General features: G+C 38.2%; 1 protein-coding gene across 1 annotated transcript in view; it reads right to left on the bottom strand.

Moving 5' to 3' along the window:
* The window catches only part of MANBA (mannosidase beta), a 119,602-nt gene that overhangs the window by 54,671 nt on the left and 42,438 nt on the right, over positions 1–22,493 (bottom strand). Inside the window, 3 exon segments of the mRNA NM_001285691.1 lie at positions 2,986–3,072; positions 4,923–5,040; positions 11,646–11,797. Of these exon segments, the coding sequence (NP_001272620.1) occupies positions 2,986–3,072; positions 4,923–5,040; positions 11,646–11,797 (357 nt within the window).

Below are 22,493 nucleotides of genomic sequence, written 5' to 3'. Positions count from 1 at the left end.
GCTTTACAAAGCAAGTGAGTCCCACAAGAGATGATGGAATTTGCAAAGACATGAACATTCTAAAGGAAAAAAGATTAAGACATCAAGAGTCTGTCCTCTGAAATAACTATGTCATATCTTAAGATTGTAGTCACTTGATGGGAAGAGCTGGCTCATCGGAAAAGACCCTGATGCTGGGAAGGATTGGGGGCAGGAGGAGAAGGGGACGATAGAGGATGAGATGGCTGGATGGTATCGTTGACTCAATGTACATGAGTTTGAGCAAACTCTGGGAGATGGTGAAGGACAGGGAAGTCTAGCATGCTGCAGTCCATGGGGTTGCAAAGTGTTGGACATGACTTAGTGGATGAACAGCAATGTCTTAAGAAATCAACTAAGGTTAAGTCACTGAATATAACTAAATACAGAAAAAGAAATTGAGGAATCTGAAAACCCTTCATGATCTGGGCTCACTGTAGGCCAGCCCTTCCTAGAGGTGAAAGGATTCAGTTCTTCTGACCCACTGGAAAATAAGCCCAGCAGAAGAGGACAATTAAATCTCTTTGAGAACAACAGAGTGAGTCAATGGTCAAGAGAAATTCTTTTGGAACATGTTTTAGCAATATAACCTCATTGGTATTCATAGCTTCTCTTGCACTGGAATGGATGATTACATGATGGGTTTCAGATGATGTTCTCACTGTGGTCTCCATTCAATATGCTAAGTAATCCACATGTAAAATAGAGATGTATTAAGAATACCTTAAAGTGATATATATCATTTAAAAAGTGAAAGTTTGTGTTTTTTCTAAACTAATCTTATAAACAGTATTTCCCTGTTTGCCTCTGGAAATACTGTTTATAAGGTAGCTTCCCTGATAGCTCAGTTAGTAAAGAATCTACCTGCAATGCAGGAGACCCCGGTTCGATTCCTGAGTCAGAAAGATTGCTGGAGAAGGGATGGGCTACCCACTCCAGTATTCTTGGGCTTCCCTGGTGGCTCAGCTGGTAAAGAATCCACCTGAAATGCAAGAGACCTGGGTTCGATCCCTGGGTTGAGAAGATCCCCGGGAGAAGGGAAAGGCTACCCACTCCAGTATTCTGGCCTGGAGAATACCACGGACTGAATAGTCCATGGGGTCACAAAGAGTCAGACACAACTGAGCAATTTTCACTTTTATTTTTCATATACAGGTAAAAGAGGGCTATGACCAACTGTGACAGGCATGCTTTTGGTACTGATGAAAATACAAATACTGAAGAGACAAAAACTTCAGTGACTCTATGCTGCACACACCCTTCAAACTGACCTAGAATTTTATGGTGAGCTTTACTTTAAAATTTTAATAAACGCTGCACAAAAAGTTCTCTTTAATAATACATAAAAGAACTGAAAATGCTTAGATATATTTTAATTGTGTGAAAGAAAATTAAAAATAAAACTGAAATGTTTACAACCTACATAACTACAATTAATATTTAAAAGTTATTCATTCATCCATCCACCTATACATTGGATGAATAATACAGCTGGGTCATGGGGGAACTTGCCCTAAGCCTCAGGGAGATTACAACCTTGATGGAGTGACAAAACATTGAACAAGTAATTTCAAGTGTGATGTATGTCACAAAGGGAAAATGACCTAACCTAGACTTGCAGACATAGAAAGTTTCTTCCCAGAGAGTCATGCCCAAGGTAAGACGAGTCAGAAAAAGAACAACTGAGATCATCACAGGGGAGGGTAATAGGCAAGGCATTCCAGGTCAGGGAAAGCACGGGGAATATGGTATCTAACGAGGCTGGGGAGACAGGCAGAGACAAGACAGAGCGTGGTGAGGATCCTTTAACTGTATCTAGAGGGCTCTGAGTAAGGGATGATTCAATGCCCACTTGCTAAACTTAAGGAAAAACAGGCACAGAAAACCAACTATGACACAGTGAATTATTATTATAAGGCAATCACACTTGCAACATCATCCAGACTAAGGAAACTTCACCACACCCCAGGCGCCCTCACGTACCCCTTCCTAATCCTAGTCCTTCTTTCCTTCCAAAAGTAACCACTAACTTGAGTGTCATATTTTTTGCATTTCTTTTGGTTTTCCCCACAAATATACATTCACAGACACCAATAATGAACTTACAGATTTTAACATACTCGGTGGATTTCGATCCACTGACATTCTTATCCTTACTGAATTTCAAATTGTCCCACTTTTGGTCGGTCAGTCTCATCAACGTTCTTTTCACATTTCTTTAATAGCTTCCTTATTATTTGTATGCCAAAATATTCCAGCATCATCTAGTATATCTCCTGTTCCAGACCTGGAACCAGCCATTTCTTTAAGAACCCTTCTCTCAGCTGGAAAGACTATTTCAATACAAGGATGCTCAATCTGACTAGGCTGTTCACTGTTTTTAAGATTTTTCAGTGAATAGAGTTAGGATACAATCATTTCTTTTCATTTATAGATCTATAAATATAAGGTATTTATATGTGGAATGCAACAGAAATCAAGGAGTTAAGAATCAAAATTTTTGGCCTGAGAAATTCAAAGACTGGTATTGCCATTTATTGAGGTGGGGAACCCAGCAAGAAAAGCAAGTCTGGGGAAGGTAATATAAGTTTGGTTTAGACATGTTACATTTGAGATTCCTATTACACCTTCAGGTAGGGGTACCAAGCAGGGAGCTGGATAATAAGAACCAGGAATCCAGCAGAGAACTCAGGGCCAGGAATAAATCTGACAGTCATCCACCAATAAGTGGAATTAGAACCATGAGACTGACTCCTTGAGCGATTCCATCCAATCACCTGGCTGATTTTTTTTCCCCATGGGATTTAATAAAGAGAACAAAAAGAAACAGAAGAAATTAAACACAGCATTGTAAATCAGCTATACTTCAATGGAATTTAAAACAAGAAAAACAAGGACAGGTTTAACAAAAGGCAAAACTGAAACTTAAGGCTTTACTTCTTCTTGGAATATTATGTAATGACATACCTGGTGAGTGACTTCTTCTCTCACGGAGTCCATGAAATCCTCATCGGTTGGGTAAAGTGCACAGGCAAACATAAAATCCTGCCAAATCTAGCAAATCAAATGAGAGGCAATAGAGTACTTCCATAGATTTCACTGCACAGAAGGAAATTCTTTGTCCTAACCCTTGGGCATTATCTTTCATGTAAACGAAAATCAACTTAGCCTGATGTGTGTGACCATTTTAGCAGCACAAGGCGTGACGCACTAGGAAAGGCACTTTACAAAATCGCCAGAACTGTAGGGAAACCTGAGAAGAGAAGATGTTAGGTGGGCAGAAAAGTTTAAAAAAAAAAAAAAATTCAAATAAGGAAATACTGCTTGTGTTGTGGAGAATATGAAATTCAGTAAACATTTCTCCCAACCTCTCCTCATTTCTAATTCATTCTAATTTTCACCAGGAATTTGGTTTTGAGAAATGGCCCAGACTGTTAAGAAACGTACTTTAAAAAAAAAAAAAAATCAAAGAATTAACTTTTCATGGCCACAAGGATCACTTTATGGACATTTTAGAGAGGAAACCACGTAAGTGCAACTGGGTTTCCCAGGTGGCGCTAGTGGTAAGGAATTCAGCTGCTCATGCAGGAGATGGTAAGAGAAATGGGTTTGATCCCTGGGTTGGGAGGATCCCCTGGAGTAAGAAATTGCAACATACTCCAGTATTCTTGCCTGGAGAATCCCATGGACAGAGGAGCTTGGTGGACTACAGTCCACAGGTTGCAAAGTACCAGGCAGGACTCAGGATGCACCCTTCAGGGAGGCCACAAGGAGCATGGTTTAGAGCACAGCGCCATATCTGTTGGCCTGAGTCAGAACTTCAGTTCCACCATATACCCACTGTGTGAGTTTGGGAAAGTTAACCTCTCCACATGCCAGTAAAAGGGGGATAGAGAACAGCAGTAATTACCTCATATGGTGGGCATGAAGATGAAATAAAATAATAAATGCAGAGCACTGAGAACAATGTCCGGAATATTACAGAATATTGACACATCATGACCATCGGCATTATCAATATTATTAAAATTACTACTCTTCTATGAAGTGCTTTATATTTTAGAACTGTAAGACTCGAATTAAAAGAACATATTTCCTTTGCTTAACCCTCACCAATGCAAACTATGTTCAGAGGTACTTAATGACAGTATTAAGCACATCTTTTTTTTTTTTTTAAGCACACCTTTTAAAATGTAATCATTTTCTTCTCTCTAGGTCTTGTTAGATCTCCTTAAAGTTAAAATTTTTTAATATTTTACTTTCCTTTCTATGCTTAACCTCTTATCACAAAGAGAGTTACAAAGAAACTACAGATATATGCTTAGATATAACCAATATGCAGAATGTCTATTATTTTAAAATAATCAAATAATTATGATATTTGCTATCAATTATGGCTCTGGGTTTGCTAGATGGCATTTATTTCTCTGCCAAAAAAAAAAAGTGGAACATCATTCTTGGCTCTGAGAAAAGAAGGAATGGGCTATGATACCACTTATATGTGGAATCTAAAGTATGACACAAATGAATTTAAGAAACACAGACATAGAAAACAAACTTATGGTTATCAAAGGGGAAGGAGGTGGGGAGGGATAAATTAGGAGTTTAGGATTAGCAAATACAAACTATTACATATCAAATAGATAACAAGGACCTACTGCATAACAAAGGGAACTTTATTCAATATCCTGTAATAAACCGTAATGGAAAAGAATATACATATAAATGCATAACTGAATCACTTTGTTGTATACCTGAAACTAGCACAATATGGTAAATAAACTATACCACAACAAAAAAAAAAAAAAACAAAGGAATGGGCAATATCACCCACTTAGAACACTGGAGGTCAAACTGAGGATATGGTAACATATCAACAAAATGGTGAGCTGTCAGCTACGTACCATTATTCCTAGTTCATCACAGAGTTCGTAGAATTCATCCTGCTCATAAATTCCTCCTCCCCAAACCCGGAGAGCATTCATGTTAGCATCCACAACAGACTGCAAAAGGAGCCGTAACCTACAGAAAAAAATTTTAAAACAAATGCTAATTTAAAATCTTGGGAACATTAAAAAAAAGAACAAAATTTTAAGAAATATGCTGTGGTTGATAAACACATTTCAAATAACTGTTAGAAGAACACATTTTAATTATGATGGTTTGGATACAATGCACCATGAAGAAGATGAGACAAAATTATATACACATTAACTATAATTGCAATTGACTTCCCTTATAGCTCAGATGGTAGAGAATCCATTTACAATGCAGGACATCCAGGTTTAAGCCTTGGGTTGGGAAGATACCCTGGAGAAGGGAATGGCATCCCACTCCAGTATTCTTGTCTGGAGAATTCCATGGACAGAGGCTCCTGCAGGCTACAGTCCATGCGGTCACAATGAGTTGGACATGACTGAGCGACTAACACTTTCACTTCACTTTCTAACTGTAACCACATAAAAATAAACGTAGAAAAATTACGAGTGATATCTTTTCTCTGCCTTCTCAATTTTCAGTCACGCTATTACACTTTTTAAAATTAAATTTTTGTCTTAAAGTTATTCCTGTTGTAAACCTTAGAAACTATGTGTTCATTTTATATAACCATTTCAAACTGTAAGACAAAAATCAGAGTTTGAATATTAGTTTCTAGCTCACCCTCATCCTTTTTTTTTTTTTTTAAACAATTCCTCCAGTCCAGTACCTCCTTATCTAGCAAATTTCCTTCCTGCTCTAATTCCTATTTACATCACCTTCAGGAAAGCTGAGAAATTTGCATCCACCTTGACAGCATGTACCTTCCATTTCCAGAACAGCACCCAGAAGGGAAGGAAAAAGTCCAATAACAGGAAGACCATGGGCCCAGAGCACTGTGCTCCTAGCAAAGACGCCCATGGGCAGGTTCACTAACTGACCCGGTTGTGCTGTACAGTCGCCACCAAAACCTACTGGGAGTGGAGTGAAAGTGTTAGTCGCTCAGTCGTGTCTGACTCTTTGCAACCCCATGGACTGTAGCCCACCAGGCTCCTCTGTCCATGGGATTCTCCAGGCAAGAATATTGAAGTGGGTTGCCATTTCCTACTGCAGGAGAGCTTCCCAGGTGGTGCTAGTGGTAAAGAACCCTCTGCCACTGCAGGAGATGAAAGAGACAATCCCTGGGTTCAATCCCTGGGTTAGAAAGATCCTCTGGAGAAGGGCATTGCAGTCCATTCCAGTATTCTTGCCTGGAGAATTCCATGGACAGAGGAGCCTGCTGCACTACAGTCCATGGGGTCACAAAGAGTCGGACGCGACTGAAGCGACTTAGCATGCATGCACTCCAGGGGGTCTTCCCAACCCAGGGATCAAACCGGGGCCTCTTGCATTGCAGGTAAATGCATCTGAGCCACCAGGGTGGACAGGAGACAGCAAATTTTCCATGCCCTATCTGGAGAATGATTTTATTTTCATATGAAATTCAAAAATATTACACATTTTAAAGTAAAAGGATATTACTATAAATACAACTTTTGGCAAAATTAGAGTTTACATATACCAACCACATCTACATTCTAAACATAATATACCTCAATGTGTATTTGTATAATATAAGTAAGTCCATCAATTCATGGCAAATAGATGGGGAAACAGTGGACACAGTGGCAGACTTTATTTTGGGGGGCTCTAAAATCACAAGGACTTCCCTTGTGGCTCAGATGGTAAAACGTCTGCCTGCAATGCGGGAGACCTGGGTTCAATCCCTGGGTCGGTAAGATCCTCTGGAGAAGGAAATGGCAACTCACTCCAGTACTCTTGCCTGGAAAATCCCATGGATGGAGGAGCCTGGTAGGCTACAGTCCATGGGGTCACAAAGAGTCGGACACGACTGAGAGACTTCACTTCACTTCACTTCACTTCAAAATCACTGTAGATGTGATTGCAGCCATGAAATTAAAAGACGCTTCCCAGAAGAAATCAAAAAAGAAACTCACAGAAGAAATCAAAAAAGAAATCACAGAAGAAATCAAAAAAGAAATCAAAATATGCATAGAAACTAATGAAAATGAAAACACAACAACCCAAAACCTGTGGGACACTATAAAAGCAATGCTAAGAGGAAAGTTCATAGCAATACAGGCATACCTCAAGAAACAAGAAGAAAGTCAAGTAAATAACCTAACTCTACACCTAAAGCAACTAGAAAAGGAAGAATTGGAGAACCCCAGAGTTAGCAGAAGGAAAGAAATCTTAAAAATTAGGGCAGAAATAAATGCAAAAGAAACAAAAGAGACCATAGCAAAAATCAACAAAGCCAAAAGCTGGTTCTTTGAAAGGATAAATAAAATTGACAAACCATTAGCCAGACTCATCAAGAAGCAAAGAGAGAAAAATCAAATCAATAAAATTAGAAATGAAAATGGAGAGATCACAACAGACAACACAGAAATACAAAGGATCATAAGAGGCTACTATCAGCAGTTGTATGCCAATAAAATGGACAATGTGGAAGACATGGACAAATTCTTAGAAAAGTACAATTTTCCAAAACTGAACCAGGAAGAAATAGAAAATCTTAACAGACCCATCACAAGCATGGAAATTGAAACTGTAATCAGAAATCTTCCAGCAAACAAAAGCCCAGGTCCACACAGCTTCACAGCTGAATTCTGCCAAAAATTTCGAGAAGAGCTAACACCTATCCTCCTCAAACTCTTCCAGAAAATTGCAGAGGAAGGTAAACTTCCAAACTCATTCTATGAGGCCACCATCACCCTAATACCAAAACCTGACAAAGATGTCACAAAAAAAGAAAACTACAGGCCAATATCACTGATGAACATAGATGCAAAAATCCTCAACAAAATTCTAGCAATCAGAATCCAACAACACATTAAAAAGATCATACACCATGACCAAGTGGGCTTTATCCCAGGGATGCAAGGATTCTTCAATATCCACAAATCAATCAATGTAATTCACTACATTAACAAATTGAAAAATAAAAGCCATATGATTATCTCAATAGATGCAGAGAAGGCCTTTGACAAAATTCAACATCCATTTATGATAAAAACTCTCCAGAAAGCAGGAACAGAAGGAACATACCTCAACATAATAAAAGCTATATATGACAAACCCACAGCAAACATTATCCTCAATGGTGAAAAATTGAAAGCATTTCCCCTAAAGTCAGGAACAAGACAAGGGTGCCCACTTTCACTGCTACTATTCAACATAGTTCTGGAAGTTTTGGCCACAGCAATCAGAGCAGAAAAAGAAATAAAAGGAATCCAAATTAGAAAAGAAGAAGTAAAACTCTCACTGTTTGCAGATGACATGATCCTCTACATGGAAAACCCTAAAGAATCCACCAGAAAATTACTAGAGCTAATCAATGAATATAGTAAAGTTACAGGATATAAAATCAACACACAGAAATCCCTTGCATTCCTATACACGAATAATGAGAAAGTAGAAAAAGAAATTAAGGAAACAATTCCATTCACCATTGCAATGAAAAGAATAAAATACTTAGGTATATATCTACCTAAAGAAACTAAAGACCTATATATAGAAAACTATAAAACACTGATGAAAGAAATCTAAGAGGACACTAATAGATGGAGAAATATACCATGTTCATGGATTGGAAGAATCAATATAGTTAAAATGAGTATACTACCCAAAGCTATTTACAAATTCAATGCAATCCCTATCAAGCTACCAGCCATATTTTTCACAGAATTAGAACAAATAATTTCAAGATTTGTATGGAAATACAAAAAACCTCGCATTGCCAAAGCAATCTTGAGAAATAAGAATGGAACTGGAGGAATCAACTTGCCTGACTTCAGGCTCTACTACAAAGCCACAGTCATCAAAACAGTATGGTACTGGCACAAAGACAGACATATAGATCAATGGAACAAAATAGAAAGCCCAGAGATAGATCCACACACCTATGGACACCTTATCTTTGACAAAGGAGGCAAGAATATACAATGGAGTAAAGACAATCTCTTTAACAAGTGGTGCTGGGAAAACTGGTCAACCACTTGTAAAAGAATGAAACTAGATCACTTTCTAACACCCCACACAAAAATAAACTCAAAATGGATTAAAGATCTAAATGTAAGACCAGAAACTATAAAACTCCTAGAGGAGAACATAGGCAAAACACTCTCAGACATAAATCACAGCAGGATCCTCTATGATCCACCTCCCAGAAGTCTGGAAATAAAAGCAAAAATAAACAAATGGGATCTAAATAAAATTAAAAGCTTCTGCACAACAAAGGAAAATATAAGCAAGGTGAAAAGACAGCCTTCTGAATGGGAGAAAATAATAGCAAATGAAGCAACTGACAAACAACTAATCTCAAAAATATACAAGCAACTTATGCAGCTCAATTCCAGAAAAATAAACGACCCAATAAAAAAATGGGCCAAAGAACTAAATAGACATTTCTCCAAAGAAGACATACGGATGGCTAACAAACACATGAAAAGATGCTCAACATCACTCATTATTAGAGAAATGCAAATCAAAACCACAATGAGGTACCACTTCACACCAGTCAGAATGTCTGAGATCCAAAAATCTGCAAGCAATAAATGCTGGAGAGGGTGTCGAGAAAAGGGAACCCTCTTACACTGTTGGTGGGAATGCAAACTAGTACAGCCACTATGGAGAACAGTGTGGAAATTCCTTAAAAAATTGCAAATAGAACTACCTTATGACCCAGCAATCCCACTGCTGGGCATACACACCAAGGAAACCAGAATTGAAAGAGACACATGTACCCCAATGTTCATCGCAGCACTGTTTATAATAGCCAGGACATGGAAACAACCTAGATGTCCATCAGCAGATGAATGGATAAGAAAGCTGTGGTATATATACACAATGGAGTATTACTCAGGCATTAAAAAGAATTCATTTGAATCAGTTCTGATGAGATGGATGAAACTGGAGCCAATTATACAGAGTGAAGTAAGCCAGAAAGAAAAACACCAATACAGTATACTAACACATATATATGGAATTTAGAAAGATGGCAATGATGACCCTGTATGCAAGACAGCAAAAAAGACACAGATGTGTATAACGGACATTTGGACTCAGAGGGAGAGGGAGAGGGTGGGATGATTTGGGAGAATGGCATTCTAACATGTATACTATCATGTAAGAATCGAATCGCCAGTCTATGTCTGACGCAGGATACAGCATGCTTGGGGCTGGTGCATGGGGATGATCCAGAGAGATGTTATGGGGAGGGAGGTGGGAGGGGGGTTCATGTTTGGGAACGCATGTAAGAATTAAAGATTTTTAAATTAAAAAAATAAAAAAATAAAAAATAAAAATGCAAAAAAAAGAAAAGCCAAAAAAAAAAGGTAGAAAGTTGAAACTGACTTTAATAATAAATTTTACTTAACCAAAAAAAAAATATATAATAAAAAATAAAATAAATAAAAGACGCTTACTCCTTGGAAGGAAAGTTATGACCAACCTAGACAGCATATTAAAAAGCAGAGACATTACTTTGCCAACAAAGGTCCAGCTAGTCAAGGCTATGGTTTTTCTAGTAGTCATGTATGGATGTGAGAGTTGGACTATAAAGAAAGCTGAGCGCCGAAGAACTGATGCTTTTGAACTGTGGTGTTGGAGAAGACTCTTGAGAGTTCCTTGGATTGCAAGGAGATCCAACCAGTCCATTCTAAAGGAAATCAGTCCTGGGCGTTCACTGGAAGGACTGATGTTGAAGCTGAAACTCCAATACTTTGGCCACCTGATGCGAAGAGCTGACTCATTTGAAAAGACCATGATGCTGGGAAAGATTGAGTGCAGGAGGAGAAGGGGACAACACAGGACGAGATGGCTGGATGGCATCACCGGCTCAATGGACATGAGTTTGGGTGGACTCTGGGAGTTGGTGATGGACAGGGAGACCTGGCGTGCTGCAGTCCAGGGGTCGCAGAGTCAGACACGACCCAGCGACTAAACTGAAATGAACTGAAATGTGTTTATTTTCACCTAACCTAGCTTATTTGTACTATTATAAAGATTGCAGTTTATAAATCTAATCAGGAAATATTTTCTTGTTAACTTCTATTCTCAGAGCTGCATAAAAATGCTTTGAAGATTTCTTTAGTTCTTTTTATTAAAGTACAATATACATTAAGAATGTGTTAATATCTTAGCATGAAGAAGTAAATTGTTTTGATAAAGCGTTGCATTAACAAATTTACTTTTTACCATTTTTTTGGTAAAGCATACCAAACAAACAAACAAAACCCACGGTATTCTTTAAAAAAATTTTTTTAAGTCAGCATTAATCATTTTTTTACAGGGGCTAACTATCCAAGCTGCACATAGCCATTTTCTTGTTTCTCTACAAACAATTTATAGAAATTAGGTAGTTTCCGCAGTCTCAAATGGTTTAGCTGTAAGAGGGCCTATAGCTCATGAGAATGAAATGACTTAAAAATTTTTTCCATTCTAGAGTTTTCATCATCCTAGAATTATATGTTACCTCTTGGTTCCTTCCACCCGAACAACAACAATAAAAATTAAAATGAGTAGCTCTTAAGCTCTGTGGGATTGATAATAATAAGAGGAACAAGAAATAAAAGATGATAACTTACATGTCAGAGGTTACTCTATCCTGGAATGAATCTGCAGGGATCCAATTCGAGCCTTTCAGAAATATGGGAAGTCCATTAATTTTGAAGTAGAAACTCAGACCAGGAGAATTTTGTATGGGCTCTTCTACAAGTTCCACTGTCCTAAAATAAACCTATTGTTAACAGAATTAAATAATGAATATAAAATTTAAAACATAAGCATATGCCAAAACCAAACTATATTATTTACTGTAGCCTTAAAAAAATAAGAGTTTTTTTTTAAAGTAAACTTCTGAGAAGTTTATATGAACATAATTCAGTGTTAATTTTCTATCTGTTTGAAGCACTTAATGTGAACGAGCATTTTTAAGAAAAAATATATATAAATTATTGCCAGATTCTGTTATTTCTCTTTGAAAAGAAAAACACAAAAACCATTAAAGACTGAAAATATATTGTAGTTTTTCCCATGAAGTAGCATTTGCAATAATGTCAAAAAATATATATTTGAGATAACATTTCAAAATTAAAAGAAAAATTGATACTACTTCACAAAAGTGGGGGAGAAAATTCACCACTTAAGCAGATACACCTTTGAAAAACACATTCTCATTTCAGTGCTGCTAAAATCTGCCAAAATGTGCACCTTAGAATCAAAGAAAGACAGCACAGGGTATTTCATTATTTAACAATTTTCCATCTTTGGAGCTCAATATTATAAAAACCATTTTGTTTAATGGACAATTTAATCCTAACTAATTATCCATCAAACTCAGTGTCTGAGAGAGCACAAGTAGAGAGACTGGAAATGTGAGTGATGTTTCAGCTGGAAGAAGGGACGGAAGCACAAAGTCCAGTGTCATAATTGCTGCATGAGAAGCAGCTAAGATCTTTGTCCCAGAGACGGTCCAGCCAGGTTTCTCCACAGTTAAGCATGAGCAGCTAACTAGAAAAGATTGCATTCTTTTCCAAATCTTCATTCTTTCCAGCCATAAACTGGATCAAGGAATGCGGGAGACAGTTCCATACCAGTAAAACCTCATCTTGAAAACAAAGATTATGCATTTCTTCTCTAACTAAAAATAATTAATAGATCAGCTTATTTCATGTGGTAAAAGTGCCCACTGTTCCTCCACTTTCTGACGCTTACCCTAATTAATATGACATAACAAAAGATACTAGAGTTAACTTTCTAAGAAGACACAGAACAAGGCCTTGATGAGGATGATCTTGACATAGAATTACCACATCTGCTTTAGGATGCAAAGATGTTCTTTTAAAAAATGGTTATTTTCAGAGGTAACTTTAAAACATCTTGATGGTAGTTTCAAACATCTAGATCAACAGTTATTTAAGTGTGACTAAGGAACTGGCAACTCACTCCAGTGTTCTTGCCTGGAGAATCCCAGGGACGGGGGATCCTGGTGGGCTGCCATCTATGGGGTTGCACAGAGTCGGACACGACTGAAGCAACTCAGCAGCAGCAGCAGGGGACCATACGGGATCCCTGGGAACCTTTCAAGGCGATCTCTGAGTTCAAAACTATCTTCACAGTAAAGCTAAAACATTATGTGCCTTTTTCACTCTTACTCTTTTGAGGAGACAGTGGAATTTTCCAGAAGCTACAAAATGTGTGACGACATCATTCTGACAGCTAATGGAATGTGTGTTTGTATATTCCGGTGTGTTCTATAGCAGAGGTTGAGGGTATAAAGAGGTGCGTTTTCAGAGATTAGCTCAATGTACTCTCAGTACTACTCTGCTCTTACCAGCAGTTGGTGGTTATTCCTGCTATAATCTCTGTAGCCTCATTACTGTTCAATAAATTCTTACTTTTAAAGCCAAAGTTTTCCCTGCAACTTATACAGAAACATAAAAGGATGAGGTACCTTTTGTAAACTTGTTCAAGTAATAATTTTTAAATTTTCAAAGAAAAAGAAATTTTGATTTTTGAGACTCATTTAATATATTTCATCTCATTCTAAAAGAAAACTTATTTATAATGTTTTCCTAATTTTTATCTTAAATTATTGTCTTAAAATGGGACTAGAAGATTAACATTCTCACCTACCACCACACTGTCTACATTTAAAAGTGCTGGAAAAAATAAAACTGACTTATCAGAGAGTCTTCTGACTCAAGGAAGGGAGGAATCTACTGCAAAGAAACTGAGAAAAATAATAAATAAGAAATGAGATTATGATGAAAGCCATATTCCCTTCAACTTTATAGATGTTAATAATTTATCTTACAGTGCATTATGCAATTGGAGAAGGAAATGGCAACCCACTCCAGTACTCCTGGCTGGAGAACCCCATGGACAGAGGAGCCTGGCGGGCTACAGTCCATGGAGTTGCAAAGAGCTGGACACAACTGAAGCGACTTAGCACGCACACATTACACAATAGAACATTTAAATAATAATAATATTTATGGTGCCAGTTACATTGTAGTATCAGTTTGAGACCAATCAATCTAAGTATAAAGAAAAAGAAATTGAATATTTTAAACTTAGAAGAGATAAGCTCTTCTAAAGGCTAATACATTCTTTGCTACACTGTAGTACATTGAAAAATATTATAATATGACATAAACAAACTAGAAATGAAAAAAGCCACTAGTACATCTCATTGGGTTGGTTATCACACTGCATTTGCTAGAGAAGCACATGTGCTAGCTAAGAGGATTTTACAGAGGGTAACACTGCTGGTGCCTTGGCAGAAATCAAGGCAGTGTCTCCAGGTTGTGCTGGTAGTCATATTCCTCACCTTCATGCATTTATTGGTGGGAAGAGTCAGTTTCACTTAAGGACGTCCTTGATAAAGCAATAAAAAATCATGAATTCTATTAAATCCCAATCTTGAATACACATCATTGTAGTAGTCTGTGTGATGAAAAGATGAAATGGGAACTATGTATAAAGCATCATGCAGGATGGATGCCTTGAGGAAAAGCATCTGGGCCGTAGTTTGAGTTGTAAGCTGAATTAACCATCTGGTTCATAAAGCTTTATTTTAACTTGAAAGAACCACCAGACAAACTACGTTTATTCAGATTGGTGACTTGCTAGACATTTCCTTGAAAATGACTAACTGAGCCTTGTCATTTCAAGGAAAATAATAGTTAAAAATTAGGATTTAGGAAAACTTGTACCCCCTACCAAGAGCTTGAGAACTTCCCAATACTTAAAAACATTTCAGAAGTTATTGACTGCGATATTAACAAATGTGAATGTGATTTTATATACTGAAATGGTTTAACATCTGGAAACATTTAAAAATCTCCAGACATCAACATTTTTCAAATAACCCATGCATTATATTACAGTATCATACATGCATAAAAGACCCATCACAACACAAACCCAGAAATAAACTCACGTGCCCATGGTCAGTTACTCTTTGACAAAGAAGGCAAGAATATACAACGGGAAAAAGTCTCTTCAGCTAGTGGTGCTGGGAAAGCTGTAAATCAGTGCCCGTAAACCAGTGAAGTTAGAACACACCCTGGCACAATACACAAAAATAAACTCAAAACTGCTTAAAGCCCTAAACAGAAGACCTAACACCATAAAACTCCTAGCAGAGAACACAGGCAAAACATCCTTTGACACAAATCATACCAAAATTCTCTTAGGCTGGTCTCCCAAGGCAATAGAAATAAAAGCTAAAATAAACAAATGGGATCTAATCAAATTTACAACTTTTTGCATAGCAAAGGAAACCACAAACATAAACAAAACAAAAAGAACCTATGGACTAGGGGGGGAAAATGTTTACAAATCATGTGACTGACAAGGGATTAATCTCCAAAATTTACCAACAGCTCATGCTTCCAGGGCTTCCCTGGTAGCTCATGGTAAAGCGTCAGCCTGCAATGCGGGAGACCTGGGTTCAATCCCTGGGTTGGGAAGATCCCCTAGAAAATGAAATGGCAACCCACTCCAGTACTCTTGCCTGGAAAATCCCATGGACAGAGGAGCCTGGTAGGCTACAGTCCATGGGGTCGCAAAGAGTCAGACACACTGAGCAACTTCACTTAGTACTTCATGCAGCTCAATATAAAAAAAACAAGTAACCCAATCAAAAGATAGCCAGAAGACCTAAATAGGCATTTCTCCAAAGAACAGATACAGATGGCCAACAGGCACAGGAAAAGATGCTCAACGTTGCTAATTATTAGAGAAGTGCAAATCAAAACTACAATAAGATAACACCTCATGTCAGTCAGAACAGTCATTGTTAAAAAGTCTAAAAATAACAAATGCTAGAGAGGGTATGGGGAAAGGGAACTCTCCTACACTGTTGATGGGAGAGTAAGTTGATGCAGTCACTATGGAAAATGGTGTAGAGTTGCCATATGATCCAGCAATCCCATTCCTAGTGATATATCCAAATAAAACTATAATTCAAAATGATACATGCAACTCTGTGTTCCTAACAGCACTATTCACAATAGCCAAGATACAGAAACAACCTAAATGTCCAACAGAGAAATGGACACAGTGGATGTGGTATATATACAATAGGGAATACTACTGGAATGAAAAAAGCTACTCATTGATGCAGTGAGTCTGTTTCATAGATAAAAGTTCATTTGCATCACATTTAAGATTCCACATACAAGTGATATCGCATGGTATTTGTCTTTCTGACTTACTTCATTTAGTATGATAATCTCTATGTCTATCCATGTTGCTTAGTACTTCATGCAGCTCAAACAAGGCTCCAGTTCTTGGTGAAACTGGTTGGGACAGTCAACCTCACTATTTTGATTTCTTCAGGCAATGTAAGATCAGCATTTCTTGTTGCTTCTCCTGGCACTCCTCTTCAAATTTGGGAGTTTTCTTTTCCTATGTAAATGTTCATTTCTTCAGTTTGTTTTTGCAAAATAGCCTTCAAATTTTTTAAGAGTTTTAAAAGCTTGGAATTTCACCGTACATTGTTTAAAGCATATATATTTGTATCTGATTAACATCATCTAAAATTCTACACTAAGGACAGAAAAAAATTCAGAAGAGAAAAGCCACACTTAGCAGAGGACACAAATGAGCTGATTCATACATGTCCACATTTTCTTTGACTCACATGGGACTTCAAAGCCGAGATTAACTTTTCAAAATTCAGCCTTCTGGTGCCCTAGCTTCATAACGAGCATTCTTTTTGTCGAGGAAAGACTTTCTGCAGCTTTTGTCAATGATGCATTGAGATTAAAAAGAATGAATAAAAGTTTTCCAAATTTCCAGAAAACTTCACAGATGAAGAGATATTTCTGGGCTTTCCTGATGGCTCAGTGGTAAAGATTCCACCTGCCAATGCAGGAGACGTGGGTTGTGGTCCAGGAAGATCCCCATGCCTCAAAGCAACTAAGCCTGTGAGCCACAACTACTGAACCGGTGCTCTAGAGCTGCAAGCCACAGCTACTGCAGCCTGCGTGCCCTACAGCCCGTGCTCCCCAACAGGAGAAGCCACCACAATCAGGAGCCCACGCCCTGCAGCTAGAGAGGAGCCCGTTTGTGAGGACTCGAGAAAAGCCGATGCGGCAATGAAGACCCAGCACAGACAAAAATTAGCAATTTTTTTTTAAAAAGAGATGTTTCCAAAAGAGCCAATTCTGCAAGTTGCAAAGAATGATTTTCAGGAGGCAGAAGTAAACTTTGGGATTAATCTCCTTGATTTTTGTATGAAATCCACTGTTGATACTGGCCACACATGCAGTACTCTTATGGAGCTAACCACGACGGAGGTTTATAAAAAACGATCCAGGTGTTTTAAGATACCTGTGAGTACACCAGCAGTCTTTCCATAAATAGAAGACTACTTCTTTATTTTCTATCACCTTCTCTATGGACATATCTGATTAATTCACACATTTGATCTCTGTATGGAGCATCTGGAGTGCTACCAAAAAGAATTCCAAGTTACTTTGGGGTTTTTTAAAAACTGCCACCACTGATGTCACGTTTTACTTTGATTCCTTAGTTTTAAAACAATTATCTAGTAAAAAAAAAATTTCAATTCTAAAGATATTAAAATTAGTAAAACATCTCTCTCATACACACTCAGTCGCTTCAGTCATGTCCAACCCTTTGGTGGACTATAGTCCACCCGGCTCCTCTGTCCATGGGATTCTTAAGGCAAGAATCCTGGAGTGGGTTGCCATTCCCTTCTCCAAGGGATCTTTCTGACCCAGAGATCAAACCCACGTCTCTTTTGTCTCCTGCATTGCAGGCAGATTCTTTATCCAACGAGTCACCTGGGAAGCCACCATTTCATATATGAACCCAAATATGCACTTACCAAGCAAAATATTATATATGACACATCAGATTTCATACTTTTCTCTACTTCAAGTTTTTTTTTTAAGAAAAGACTTAAGTTTTTCAGAACAGTTTAAGACTCACAGCAAAACTGAGAGGAAGGCACAAAGCTTATCCCTTGATCCCATACATGAATATCTACCCCCATTATCAGCATCCTCCACCACAGTGGCACATTTGTTACAACTGATCAACCCATACTGATACCTCATAACCAGCCAAAGTCTATAGTTTACATTAGGGTTCACTCACAATGTTGTACATTCTATGAGTTTGGACAAATGCATAATGCATGTATCTATCACTATTATGGTGTTAGACAGAGAGGTTCCCCTGTACCAAAAAGCCTCTGTGTTCTACCTATTCATCTCTCCCTCCACCTCCCAACCTGCAGCAATACCACTGATCTTTTAACTGTCTCCATAGTTTTGTCTTTTCCAGAATATCACATAATTGGAGTGATTTCAGATTAGCTTCTTTCACTTAGTAACATGACTCTCATTCTAAGGTTCCTCTTGAAATAACTTGCTTGAGAGACTTTATAATATCCCAACACTTACTTTAATTTTTGTAATTTATTAAAAGTACTCATTAATTTTGCCTCATATTATCTCCTGTCATACTAAAACTATTTGCTCCAAAGTTACTCCTTTTAACAACAAATTTCAGACAAGATATTCTTTCCTGTCCAAAAGAAATACAGTCAGCACTTTCCCTTCCCCACAATGCCTGCATTCTTTTTAAGACCCAGTACATCTCTGCTACATGGGCTACAACCAAAATCTGTAACTTCCCCAAGGCATTCTGAATAAGACTGTGCTGCTGTCTTGTGACCTGTCCAGTAAGCATAAAAATTAAAATGCATATGTCTAATGTCAATGGAAGACAAGCAAGAAAGACATAAGCCTAACAATATGGATTTCAATGAGATACTTTAAAAATATGAAAATATTTTTGCATAAAGCAAGCCCAGGATAACAATGAAACCATCAGGAAACATGAACAATAGAGAGCCAATAAGGGAGGGCCGGAGAGCCGGAGATGAGGGAAAAATTCCTCTCTGACACAGTACTGAGTGTTAACAAGCATGTGAGCATGCTGAGTAAAGGTGAAATACAAACACTGTGGAATACAGTTTAGCACTCTCTGTAAAAGCTATACCCACGCATACCCTAACATTCAGCAATCTCACTGCCAGCAGAAATTCTGGTGGGGGAATACGTGCTCCGAGGGTCATACAGTAATGTTCATAGCAACATTATTCAGAAAAGCCAAAAATGGAAACTACCAAATCTCAACAGCAGAAAGTGTAACACAATGAAATATTACAAAACAGTGTAAGTAAACAAACTAGGGTTACACACCACGACGTGTCTAAATGTCACAAATATAATGTTGAGCCAAGTTAGCCAGTCACAAAAGCATACAAATGATTTAGTTCCATGGAAACAAAACTGAAAACCAGGCAAAAATAAATTATAGTGTTAGAAGCCAGTTGTGGATCCACAAAAAGGAAAGAGGGTAGTAATCAGGGAAGCTGGCAAGAGCCGGGAACCTCTGAGGTGCTAGTAATGCTCTTGTTCCTTGGTCAGGATGACAGCTACATGAGTGTTCAACTTCTGATCATTCATTAAGCATTTTACTTATGTTCCGTTTCTTTTCTCTTGTGTGTTATACTCTGCAATAAATAAACACAAATCCCAGTCTGACACATTCCCACCAAATAAAGGCTGGAAAGAACTCAGACTAAGAGACTCCTGCCAGGAAAAGATTATGATGGCAAGTAGCAGTCACATCTCTTCACTTGCTAAAATACTGGCAAGTTTGAAAACATTAAGAAATTTGGGACTGGCAAGAAACTGAATTCCCTGGAAGAACTACTCTAGAAGGAAACAAAGGTGAATTAGGTATCAGCTCTCTTAACCACATTTGGCAATAATTTATACTTTTAATCTATATTTCAGATGCCAATATTGATTTCTGAAATTTGCAAAACAGCTCAAATTTTTACATCATTCTGATTTCCTCTTGTGAGCAATTATGGAAGTGTGGGAAGGCATTAAGAGATCATTCAATTCAACTTCTACCACCCCAGTCAAATGGTCATAAACACTCTTTAAAGTTCCCTGCAAATGAGTTTGGAGTTGCTCTTCAGTTACTCATTCTAGCATAAACAGCCTTGACTCTGGTACAGAGGCTCTCCTGGGAGTAACCTCGACCTCAAACACTCCACTTCAAGCTCTCGTCTTCCCTCATGTCGGTCCTACTACAGCTGAATGAAAAAATACCATAAATAACAAATGAAGGAATCATCTCGCCTTCCAGTTACATTATCTCTTTCCTTTATCCTCTCCTCCTCTAATCACTTTCATAGCTCTCTTCTGAATCTCCTAAGGAGCAAAATTACAAAACTGATTAAAGTGTTATTGTTATGATTTAATGAGCTAAATAAAATAGTACCTTGACTCCTACATGACACAGAATTATCATTCCCCTAACATTTCAGAATAAGAAGATAACTTCAAAAATCACAGAAGAGAAATATACTGAGTTTTGGATTCAAGTCTCACCTAAACTTTAAAGTATTGCTCAAATATAAATATAATTAGCATGTATAAAATCAGGGTAGGCAGAGGGTTCAGAAAACGATTTTAAACCTACCACATACCTATAGTGAAAGTGAAGTCGCTCAGTTGTGTCCAGCTCTCTGCGACCCCGTGGACGGTAGCCTACCAGGATCCTCCGCCCATGGGATTTTCCAGGCAAGAGTACTGGAGTGGGTTGCTGTTTCCTTCTCCAGGGGATCTTCCCAACCCAGGGATCAAACCAGGGTCTCCAGCATTGTAGCCAGATGCTTTACTGTCTCAGCCACCAGGGAAGTCCGTACCACATACCTATAATGGCTTGCAAAACACCACCAAACCAGCCTAAAATGTCACCATCAGAAATCGGTAGTTCTAGGATAGAAAACACAGAGAGACGCCCATGCACCTTATGGTCAATTATTCTATGACAAAGGAGAAAAGACGAAATGATATTGGAAAGACAGTCTCTTTGACAAATGGTGCTGGGAAAACTTGACAGCCACATGTAAAAAAGTGAAATTAGATCATTCCTTAACTCCATACACAAAAATAAGCTCAAAATGGATTAAAGACCTAAATGTGAGGCCAGACAAAATAAAACTCCAAGAGGAAAACATAGGTAGAATACTGACATAAATCACAGCAACATCTTTTTTGATCCATCTCCCAGAATAATGGAAATAAAGGCAAAAATAAACAAATGAGACCTACTTAAACTCAAAAGCTCTTGCACATGAAAGGAAACAATAATCAAAATAAAAAGACAACCCAGATTGGGAGAAAATATTTGCAAATGATGTGACCAATAAGGGATTAGTCTCCAAAATTTACAAACAGCTTATGATGCTTAATAGCATCAAAACAACCCACTCAAAAAAAAAAAAAAAAAAAAAAAGGTAGAATACCTGAATAGACTTTTCTCCAAAGAGGACATGCAGATAGCCAACAGACACATGAGAAGATGTTCAACATTGCTAAATGCAAATCAAAACTAAATGCTAAACGCAAATGCAAAATGAGATATCACTTCACATGGGTCAGAATGGCTATCATCAAAAAATCCACAAACAGCAAATGCTGGAGAGGGTGTGGAGAGAAGGAACCCTCCTGCACTGCTGGTGGGAATAGGCAACTGATACAGCCACTAAGTGAACAATATAGAGGTTCCTTCAAAAACTAAAAATAGAGCTGCCATATGACTCTGCAATCCCACTCTTGGGCATTACCTGGAGAAAAACATGGCCCGAAGAGAGATATGCACCCCAATGTTGATTGCAGCACTGTTTACAGTAGCCAAGACATGGAAGCAGCCTAAATGTCTACCAACAGAGGGATGGACAGAGGCGATACTGCGCATATATGGAGAAGGAAATGGCAACCCCCTCCAGTGTTCTTGCCTGGGAAATTCCATATACAGAGGAGCCTGGCAAGCTACAGCCCATGGGGTCACAAAGGGTCAGACGCAACTGAGTGACTAAACAACCACAGCACACTCAGGAGACGCACCATCGCAAGTTCAGCTGCGTAATGATCAAGGGGTGAACGTGTCCAGTAAGCAGGTGGAGGAAGAGAAAGGAGAGCAGCCTTTTCATGCCCCTGCCCTGTCACTACCCATCTCTCTTCCCCAAAGGTAACAATTAACCCGGGTGCTATCATATGACAGATTTTTTTTTTAAGGTAAACTTTCATTTTCTTAAATTCAACATAATTTATTGGGCAATCATAATATGCCTGGTGCTGAGGAGACAGGTAGTGAAAGAGGAATCTTGCTCGTGGAGCTCACACTCTGCTGAGAAAAACAGAGCAATTCAGTAAATCAGTAGTTACAAGTGTTCACCGTGCTGAGTGTTATGAGAGCAGAGGAATGAGGCTATGGGAGCTGACATCAGGGCACCCTGGAAACCAGTCACTGGGCTTCGGGATACAGTGAGGGGAAAGGGCAAACGGTACAAATGTCCTATGGAT

The sequence above is a fragment of the Capra hircus genome, chromosome 6 (assembly GCF_001704415.2).
Source record: "Capra hircus breed San Clemente chromosome 6, ASM170441v1, whole genome shotgun sequence".
NCBI classification, from domain to species: domain Eukaryota; kingdom Metazoa; phylum Chordata; class Mammalia; order Artiodactyla; family Bovidae; genus Capra; species Capra hircus.
Note: the sequence above shows the minus strand (reverse complement) of the source record. Positions and strands in the feature narration are given on the sequence as shown.